The sequence below is a fragment of the Pinus tabuliformis genome, chromosome 6 (genome assembly GCF_031772625.1).
Source record: "Pinus tabuliformis cultivar Carrire ecotype Pingquan chromosome 6, CPIR1, whole genome shotgun sequence".
In the NCBI taxonomy this organism is placed as follows: domain Eukaryota; kingdom Viridiplantae; phylum Streptophyta; class Pinopsida; order Pinales; family Pinaceae; genus Pinus; species Pinus tabuliformis.
The window spans coordinates 2,008,318,636-2,008,329,357 of NC_142292.1; the positions used below are offsets into that span (position 1 = coordinate 2,008,318,636).

General features: G+C 34.9%; 1 protein-coding gene across 1 annotated transcript; it reads left to right on the plus strand.

Moving 5' to 3' along the window:
- Window positions 1–4,877: 4,877 nt before the first annotated feature.
- On the plus strand, window positions 4,878–9,758 carry LOC149267310 (uncharacterized). Its single transcript, XM_089410794.1, has 2 exons — window positions 4,878–7,162; window positions 9,651–9,758. The coding sequence occupies exons 1-2, from the start codon at window positions 5,039–5,041 to the stop codon at window positions 9,756–9,758; spliced, it is 2,232 nt and encodes a 743-aa protein (XP_089266920.1). The 5' UTR covers window positions 4,878–5,038.
- Window positions 9,759–10,722: the final 964 nt, after the last annotated feature.

A 10,722-nucleotide genomic window follows, 5' to 3' on the forward strand; every position in this document is an offset into this window, starting at 1 on the left:
TCCGAAAATATCGTGCGAACAGCTCTGAAATTCGGACCCAAGGTTCAACGCGATTTCTTCTCAAATGGGTTTGTTTTGCAACTTCTGAAACATCACAGAAAAAAAGGTATAGCGAAAATTCCACGATGACCTGTTTGGAGCAGCGAAACCCTAGAATCCAAAGCTCTGATACCAAATGTTATGAAACCAGCTCAAGAAAAGATAGAAAAGATAGAACAACGCCTTAGAATTCAGCCTCTTCGAGGGGGAAACCTCCTTTACATTACATAAATGAACAATTCTTCGATGATTCAAATGACAAAACCTCCTTTCTATATATAGGAGTCTAAGGAGTCACAATATAATCCAGCCGACCTAACAATAATAATATAAAGCCACAAAAATAACAATAGAGGGATTCTATGGGGCACAAAAATAACAATATGGGGGTAATAGGGGCACAAAAATATAAATACGGGGTATAACTATAATAGTAATGGGGTAATCACTAGTATTATAGGGACCCAATAGTATTGATGAGGCGCTACAAGAGGTGAAAGCATTAATCTTTAAGATACCACAGGATCTCTTAGACTTGATTTAGCCTGAGTGGGCTACTCAGTTGAGTCACACGCTAGAATTTTATAATGTTACTATTGAAGAAGAGGATGAGGATCTGTGAAAAATTAACATCCTTGAAATAGAAGGTCACCACGAGGTTGAAGGACCGCAGGTTGATAATCTTGATATAACTGTGCCACTGAAACTAAACATGTAAATATTGGTACGAAGGTAGAGCCCAAATTCGCAAAGATTGGAGATTACTGGGATGAGGCGACGGTAGATAAGGTCATTGAATTTCTCCACGTACCAGGATTTATTCCCTACCAACTTTATGGGTCTAAAGGGGATAATCAAGGACCTTGGTGTTATGAAGATCACGTTGAAGCCTGATGCAAAACCGATTAAGCAAAGGACTTACCCTCTCAATCTGAAGTATAAGGAAAAGGTTTATTTAGAGTTAGACAAGATGCTCATGGCATGCATCATTGAGCCTCTCGAAGAATCTGATTGGGTAAGGCCAATGGTGATACAATAGAAGAAGTAGAAGGATGAAATAAGGATATCCATGGATCTTAGAAAGTGGAATGATGTTTGCGTACATGATCCTTTCCTGACTCTGTTCACTAATGTAGTGTTGGACAATGTAGGTGGCTAGGAAGCATGTTCCTTCACTGATGGGTTCTCGGGGTACCACCAGATCAAAATCGTGCCGGAGGATAGGAGCAAGACAACCTTTGCAACTGAGCGGGGTTGTTTCTAGTACACTATAATATCATTTGGGTTGAAGAATGCACCTGCAATTTTCTTGCGCGTAGTCATTGCTACATTCAAAGAGTTTATTCATAAGTTCTTGGAAGTATACTTTGATGATTGGACTATGTTTGGGCTGGTGAAATGCCATGTAGCAAGTTTGTGCCTAATGCTAGATACCTGTTGAAGATTCCATATCGCGCTTAATATGAAGAAGTGCTTGTTTTTTTTTCCTTTTGGGACCCTCCTAGGTCATGTGGTTTGCAAACAGGGACTGATGGTAGACCCCACGAAGATCACGGTGATACTGAACTTGGAGGCGCCAAGGAGTGTGAAACAACTGCACACTACCATAGAACATACAAGATATTATATAAAGTTTATCAAAGGCTATGCCTAGATCACTGTGCATATGGAAAAGTTGTTGAAGAAAGATGTCACGTTCTATTGGAACAAGGACTGTAAGAAGAGCTTAGATGTATTGAAAAAAAGATGGTCACCACACCGATTCTAGTCTTCCCAGATTGGAAGAATGAGTTTCATGTGCATGTCGACGCACTATGCATAGCGCTGGGAGTAGGTATGACACAGGTTGGTGAAGAAGACTTGGACCATCCTATCGCGTTTGCAAGCATAAGGTTATCTAAGGCAGAAAAGAACTATTCCACCACCGAGTGTGAAGGGTTAGCAATGGTATACGCGCTCCAGAAGTTTAGACACTACATGTTGGGAGACCATTTTAAGATGTATATATATCCTTCCACACTGAAGTACCTGGTCAATAAGCCTGTGTTGGGGGGAGAATCCACAGATGGTTATTATTGTTCCAGGAATATGATTTTGAGGTTATTGTGAAGCCTAGACAACTGAATGCTAGACTAGACCATCTGTCGCACATCGAAACCGGGGGAGAGCCCACTAATTTTCAAGAAGGGTTGCCGGACGCACATATTTTTGCAGTGCACATTATAGATTGTCATTTTGAGGATATCATACACTTCCTGACAATAGAAACTTCCCTAAAAGGATATACCGTCTAGCAGAAGGAGTTAGTGGTGCATGCGGTAGATTTTTCTGTCATTGTTGGGCATTTGTACAAAATGGGGTCTGATGAGATATTGCGACGATATGTACCTGAGTTTTAGAGGAGAAGCATCCTCGCAGACGTTCATGGTAGCAATGCGGGAGGACATTAGGCAGGGAGAGTGACCACACAAAAGATTATACGCGCAGGGTTGTCGTGACCAACCATCCATCAAGACTCAACCATATTGCAAAATGTGTGATGTGTGTCAAAGAACTAGCAGGCCATCATGGAGGGATGAGATTCCTTTGAATCAACAAGTAATTTTTCAACCCTTTGAGAAATGGGTGATAGATTTTGTGGGACCCATTCAGCCCTAAGGAAAAATGGGAGCAAGGTACATTATCACCACGGCGGATTATTTGACTCATTGGGTGAAGGCACAACCTGTGAAGGATTTCACAGGCATGGCTACCATGAAGTTCCTCTTTGAGAATGTACCGACACAATTTGGCTGTCCAAAGATTTTGATAAGTGATTGAGGTATGCACTTTCTGAATAAGACGATCAACGCACTAACAGAGGAATTTCAGGTATATCGCCAAAAGAGAACGCCTTATCACCTGTAGGCTAACAGGACAGTGGAAACCTTCAATAAAGTGTTGGAGAGTGTGCTGACCATGGTTTTGAATGCTCAGTGAAGTGAATGGGACTTACGCATACTTGCAGTACTATGGGCTTATCAAACGACATGCAAGAAGTTCACTAGACAAACTCCCTTTAGGCTCATCTATGGCATTGAAGTCATAATGCCTATGGAATATATTGTGCCTAGTCTATGCATAACATCGCTCACAGGTATGACAGATCACAGAGCCCTGGAGGAAAGGCTCGTATAGCTAGATGAGCTTAAGGAAGAGATATTTCTAGCTGGATTTCACCAACAAGTCCAAAGGCAACGCAAAAAAGCATGGCATGATCGACACATTAAGTTGCGCACCTTTAAGGTAAATGACCTGGTTTTAACAATGTAAACTTTGAAACGGGAACTGATACTGTTACCCGTTTCGTAGAGATAGCAAAAAAATGACCCGATTTTCAAAAGTGGTGATGCAGAATACACGTGTTTTTTTTAGAACATGGTTTTTGGAACTTTAATTTTTTTCATGTGCATTAAGTTTTAGAATGGTAGTGAATTTCATGCTGATTTAAAAAAGTGGTTATTCTGCATCGCACCCTTTTTTTAAAAGACTTATTTTTTGACTTTAAATTTTTTTATTGTATGGAATGTAAATAATTATTTTTTAAAATTAATAATTTTGGAAGTGGTCTTCTTCTTCATATTATCTTGTTTTTAACTTTTTTTAAATTTTTTTTTTGTAGTGAGGTTTTTATTGTTTTGCATATTTAAAGAAGAATGTCGATATTTTGCATTTTCGATATTCTACATATTTATACATTGTTAATTAAATTTTCAATCCAAATGAAATAATTGTCTGTAAAAAACAAATATAAAAAAAATATATAAAAAAAAGAAAAATAAAAAATAAAAAATGTTAAAAAAAATTATCTCATAAACCCTAAAAGAATTTAGAAAATCTATATATATATATATATATATATATATATATATATATATAATTAAGTAAGTAAAAATAGAGAAATTAAGAAAAAACATTAGCAAAACTAGGGAAAAAAATAAAAAAATTAAAAACAAACTAGTTTAAAAAAAAAGAAGAAAATTAACGAAAAAATGAAAAACTAGTAAAATTAATATTTAAAAAAACAAAAATAAAATCAAATTATAAAAAAAAACCCCAAAAAATATTAAAATGGCGGAAAATATATGTCTTTTCAAATGAAAAAATAAATAAAAAAATAAAAAAACATTTACAATTTATCAAAAAAATACCTATTTTTGATTTGTTTTTTTAAATTCAAATTATAAAACAAAAAAATAAATTAAAATAAAATAAAAAAAAAAACCCAAAAAAATGCATATTTTTTATTTTTTTTATAAGTTAATAATAATTATTTTTTTTAAAACTAACAATTTTATTTAAAAAATAAAAAATAAAAATTAATTTTTTTTTTAAACAAACCTTTTTTTTTAATTAAAAAAATCATTATTTTTTTTAAACCATTTTTTTTTTTTAATTAAAAAAATTATAATTTTTAAATAAACATTATAATTATAATTTTTATTAAACAAACATTTTTTTAATTAAAAAAATTATAATTTTTTTTAATTTTCATATTTAAAAAAATTATTAAAAAAAAAAATTTTAAATTTAAATTTTTTTTTAACGGAATTATTTATTTTTTATTGAAAAAAAATTAAATGTTTTGGGCCGCCGCCCCCCAGCCGCCCGTGGTGGCGCGGCAGTGGGTGGAGGTGCCTGAAGAAGGTCCCGAAACCCTGGATGGCTCCCGAAATATTGTTTTCCAGTTCCTTCCCGCGATTGCCATCTCAAATTCGGTTTCAAGGGAGTGGTTTTGTCCGTGATCGAGAACCGAAGCGCTCAGTATTGCTCACCACAAAGGACCTTTTTTGGTTCAAGGGTTGCTTGCTTCGAGCCGTGACCTCCATTCGCGTTTCTCCAAGGTCGCGAGGGTTTCGCCCTTCCCTTATTTAACAGAAGACAACAGGCGTTTGCATAATTTTCGGGAGGTCAGTGTATCATAATACGTTACTTGTTCCGGGAGCTTTTTGATTGGACTATGGGAACGCAAGGTCGGAACAGCGTCGTGTCGGATCCTTTGCAGCGTGTCAAAGTTTCTCGCTTGAATGATGAAGGGAAGTGGGATGACAGAGGCACTGGTCATGTAACTGTTGACTACGTGGAGAGATCAAAGTCAGTTGGTCTAGTAGTAATAGATGAAGAAGATAATGAAACTCTACTTATTCATCGCATCTCTGCAGATGACATCTATAGAAGACAAGAAGATACAATAATTGCTTGGCGTGATCCTGAAATTGCCACTGAGCTGGCTCTTAGCTTTCAAGAGGCTATGGGTTGTTCTTTCATATGGGATCAAATATGCAGTGTCCAAAGATCTATTCATTTTCCTACCATTGGTGGTCTGGAAATTGGAGTACGCTCTATAAATGATGACTTAGAGCATTCCGGTACATCACAGGGAAATGATGATGCAGCCCATGGAGGTAACAGTGAACTCAGAGAGCTTCCACAGGTGGAGCTATCAACACTTCCTATAATCTTGAAGACTGTAATGGAGGGCTGTATTATGGATCATATTCGGGTGGCTGAGCTTATAGTTCAAAATAAAACATTTATACTGAAGCTTCTTGATTTGTTCAAAATATGTGAAGATTTGGAGAACAATGATGGCCTTCATTTGATATTTAAAATTGTCAAAGGAATCATTCTATTGAATAATACACAAATCTTCGAAAAGCTATTCAGCGAAGAGTATATAATGGATATTGTGGGTGCGCTTGAGTATGATCCAGATATTCCTTTTCACCAGGAACATCGCGCTTTTCTAAGGGAGCAGGTTTTATTCAAGGAGGCAATCCCAATCAGAGATCTTTCTTTATTATCAAAAATCCATCAAACATATAAAATTAGCTACATAAAGGATGTTATTTTACCGAGAGTTTTGGATGAGTCCACATCGGCAACTTTGAATTCTATCACCCATACCAACAATGGAGCAGTGGTATCTGGTCTTAAGGATGATAGTGCTTTCATTCAGGAATTATTTGCAAAGTTGAAATCTCCAGATACACCAGATGAAGTGAAGAAAAACCTTATTTTGTTCCTTCAAGAATTTTGTAGCCTAAGCAAAAGCCTCCTCCTTGCCAACCAGATGCGTCTTTTTAGGGATCTGGTCGATAATGGGTTGTTTGAAATTGTTACCAGTGCTCTGCAGAGTGAAGATAGACTTCTTCGTCTAACTGGGACCGATATATTAATTGTGGTCCTAAATCAAGATCCTTCTCTTTTGCGTGCATTTCTGATACAGCAGCAAGGAAATATCCTTCTTGGGCTTTTGGTAAAAGGAATGTCAACTGACTATGGAGAAGATATGCACTGCCAGTTTCTTGAAATCATTCGCATGCTGCTCGACCCTTACACAATGGCTGGGTCTGAGAGGGACACTATTGTGGAAATTTTCTATGAAAAACACATGGATCAGTTGGTAGATGTAATAACATCATCATGTCCTGCAAAGGAGAGTACAGAGACAAGCAGAAAAGCCACTAATAATGATCATGAGAATGGGAGACCAAGTTCCATAAGCCCCGACATTCTGGCAAACATCACTGAGCTATTGTGCTTCTGTGTTCTGCATCATTCCTACAGGATAAAGTACTATTTTTTGCGGAATAATGTTATAGAGAAGGTTTTAAGCTTAACTCGGAGAAAAGAAAAATATCTTGTTGCTGCTGCTGTTCGATTTCTGAGAACAATACTATCTCGAAATGATGCTTATCTTAATTGCCACATTGTAAATCATAACCTTTTTGAACCAGTAATTCAGGCTTTTACTGCTAATGGAAATCGATATAATCTTCTTAATTCAGCAGTTCTTGAGCTTATAGAATATATCCGTAAGGAAAATATTAAATGTCTGGTTGAATACTTGATCAATAAATTTTCTGATCAATTAGAAAAGTTAGATTGTGTGGGTACTTTCCAAGCACTAAAGCTGAAATATGAGCAGACTCTTGATGGAGTGACTACAAGAAGTGTGTCCGGAGGGCAGGCACCTCCGCCCACGGCCGCACCACCACGGGCGGCCGGGGGGCAGAGGGTCGATTCCTGGAATCGACCCCCCGCCCCTCGGCCGCCTGTGGTGGCGCGGTCGTGGGCGAAGGTGCCTACGGGCAGGTCCTCTGCCCACGGCCGCGCCACCACGGGCAACCGGGGCGGCGGCCCAAAAAATTTAATTTTTTTTAATAAAAAATAAATAATTCCGTTAAAAAAAATTTTAAATTTTAATTTTTTTTTTAATAATTTTTTTAAATATGAAAATTAAAAAAAATTATAATTTTTTAATTAAAAAAAAAGTTTGTTTAAAAAAAATTATAATTATAATGTTTATTTAAAAATTATAATGTTTAAAAAAATTTATAATTTTTTTAATTAAATATGGAAATTAAAAAATTAATTTTTTTTGATTTTTTGTTAACTATTTCTATTTTTAAATTTAAAAAAAAAATGTTTAAAAAAAATTATAATTTTTTTAATTAAAAAAAAAAAATTGTTTAAAAAAAAAATTAATTTTAATTTTAATTTTTTTGTAAATAAAAAGGTTAGGTTTAAAAAAAATTCCGTTAAAAAAAAATAAAATTAAATTTTCATTTTTTTTTTGTAATAATTTTTTTTTTTAATTTGAAATTAAAAAATTAATTTTTTTTTGAAAAAAAATTAAAATATTTTTTATTATTTGTATTTTAAAATTAAAAAAAAATGTTTTAAATTTTTTTTTTTTTAAATAAAATTTGATTTTTTTTTTTTTTTTTCCCCTTTTTTAAAATAAAAATAGTAGGTTTAATTAAAAAAATAATTAGATTTTTTTTTTTTAAATAAAAAATATGCATTCTTTGGTTTTTTTTTTTATAATTTGATTTTTTTTTTTAATATTAATTTCACTAGTTTTTTAATTTCTTTTCGTTAATTTTCTAATTTTTTTTTAAAACTAGTTTATTTTTAATTTCTTTTTTTTTTTTTTTTCCCAATTTTTGCTAATGTTTTTTTTTTAATTTCTCTGTTTTTACTTACTTTTATATATATATATTTATTTATTTATTTATTTTCTTTCCAAATTCTTTTTCGATTTGTGAGATATTTTTTTTTTTAAACTTTTTTTTTTATTTTTTATTTTTGTTAATTTTCTATTTTTTTTAAAATCTATTATTTATCTATTTATTTATTTTTTTTTCTTAATTTTTTTTTTTCTATTTTTAGCTACTTAATTCTTAGTTTTTTTTAACTGTTTTTTTGTTTCTTTTCCGTATTTTTTTTTTTCTTTTGCCAATTTTTTGATGGTTTTTTATTTTTTATTTTCACTATTTATTTGTTTATAATTTATAATTTTTTTAGTTTTTTAATTTTTACCATTATTTTTTATTTTTTTTATTTTTTACATTTTTATGATCGATATTTTTTTTTTAAGTTTTATATTTTTTATTTTGTGTTTTGTTTTTATTATATATCTTAATTTATGTTTTGTATATTTTTAAACTTTTGTTTTTGCTTTGTGCTTTTTCATTGTTTTAATTTTTAATTTTATTTTATGTTTTCATTATTTTTTTAAAATTTAATGTTTTTCGGGGTCATGAAAAAATATTTTACGCCATTATTTCGAAATGTTGAAATTTTACATTCGAAAAAAAAAGTGTTCTTCCAGAATCAACACTATTCATTTTGAGGGTGTTTTTTGGATAATTTTTGTGCAAAAACTTGGTTTTCATCACCATTTTTAAAACATGTTGAAAATTTACCCAAGAAAAAAATAGGTGTTATTCTAGCATCAACACTTTTCGTTTTTAGCGCTGTTTTTGATGTTTTTTTGGGGATTTTTGGCCAGAGTTCCCGGTTTGAGTTTATAGTTCTCGTTTCAAAGTTTACATTGTTTTTTGTTATACGATAGTAAGTTTGATAAATTTATAGAGAAATTCAGAATGCACTGATTAGGGCCCTATGTCATTAAGTAGATTACCAATGGAGTAGTGGTACAGCTGGTCAAATTGAATGGAGATCCCTTCCTAGGAAAGGTGAATGACAGTTGATTGAATCCATACACTGGCAGTCTGGTTATGTGACTAGATGAAGGTAGCATAGTCTTAGCGCTCCAGGCAACTAAAAGGAGGCGTGGGGCTATAAACTACACTATCCGGGTTGGGGAGCTGCGTGATTGGAGAATTGTGCAAAGAAAAGAACTGTAACAAGGTTTATAGCAACGCGAAGGTAGCTGCGCTACCTAGGGAGAAATCGCGCAGGTCGATTGGAAAGTGACCGTTAAAGTCACTGTTCATGATTTGATGATAGAAATGTGGCCAAATGGAGTGGGCGGATGGAATTTAAGATGAAATTTATGGCTCAGAGCCTTGAAAATCTGTGCTAATTCGGCATTAATGGACCGAATTTGGTAGGAACAGTTAGATTCGAATTCAAAATGCCCTATAAATTATAAGTGGTTGTCTAGCGAAAAACACTTGCCATTTTGAGAATTGAGTTGTTGAGCTTTCAGGCGCTCATGAACCGTGAACTATTTGAGGCTTTGAAAGAGACTCGAGCATTTGCAAACTTACTAGAGACGTCATGAGCACTGTTGGAAAGAATTATGTTGGCACTCGTAGAAACTAAATATTGAAGAAATAGCAGAGGAGTCAGCACCAGAAATGGAGATAGAGGAAGAAGTAGTTGCTCCAGTAGTAGTCGTAGCATTAGCAAAAGTCCCTAAATAGCCGAGGCCACTGAGACCAAAGCCAACCCCAGCCAAGGAGACCGTGAAGGATAAAAAGGGAAAGCAACTTGCTATACCAGTGCGCACATCACCAAGGAGAAACCCACCGAAGCCCCCCGCATAGGAGAAGGGAAGAGCTATAAATTTGGAGCTAGAGGAGGAAGACACTGAAGACATCCCGATGGATGATGAGGATGTGGGAGTCGAAGTAGAGGACGTTGAAGCCCAGGGTGCAGATGTTGTTACTCGGTTGCCTGAGTATGTCCCTCCGTGCAAGCTCGAGACCAAGGTGCCAAAATACATCAATGAAAGCAATACCCCCTTGCAAACCCCTCTGCTATCGAATGAGATTGTTTTCAAGGGACCACACTTGGCGTGGGTGCCACTACTGAAACTTGAATATTAGAACTTGGATGACCATGAGACATTCCCACACCTAACGGCTGAGCAGTTGATGCACGATATCATTGATACAAACACTGGAATGACCGCATTGGAGCCACGAAGGCGGCTCTGAGGAGTAGACAAGGCAAGGTTGGTCAACCTCCTTTAGGTGCCACACTACATCCACACCCTGGTGATAGTATTGGTCATTAGGCAGCTAATGTGCTTGGTGCATGATGGGTGCCTATGGTTGGAGGAGCCAATACTCATCATGGATAGATTGATTCACTGGATAACATGATTTCCTCACACAAGAGAGAATCCGGCCATGATATTTGGTGGAATAGGTGGTGAATAGGCTCTCACGGAGTCTATGAAGGAAAAGTTTAAGATGGTGAAGAATCCGCGCGGATATGCTATATCTAGCATCTGCGATCCTTCTATGAAGGTAGCAACATAGATCTTAGCAGAAAAAGTAATGAGGAAGTGTGTCGCCAATGAGGTTTTGGCGCTTGTTGTCGCACGAGAATCTCAGTGCACCGAAGGAGTCCAATTCAACTAGTTGGACTACCTTCATGGTG

Bases quoted from the DNA above. Each gene is read 5' to 3' on its own strand.
- LOC149267310 (XM_089410794.1), top strand. From the start codon at position 5,039: ATGGGAACGCAAGGTCGGAACAGCGTCGTGTCGGATCCTTTGCAGCGT. The intron at 7,163-9,650 runs GTGCCTACGGGC...TGGCACTCGTAG, and splicing joins TGGCGCGGTCGTGGGCGAAG to AAACTAAATATTGAAGAAAT.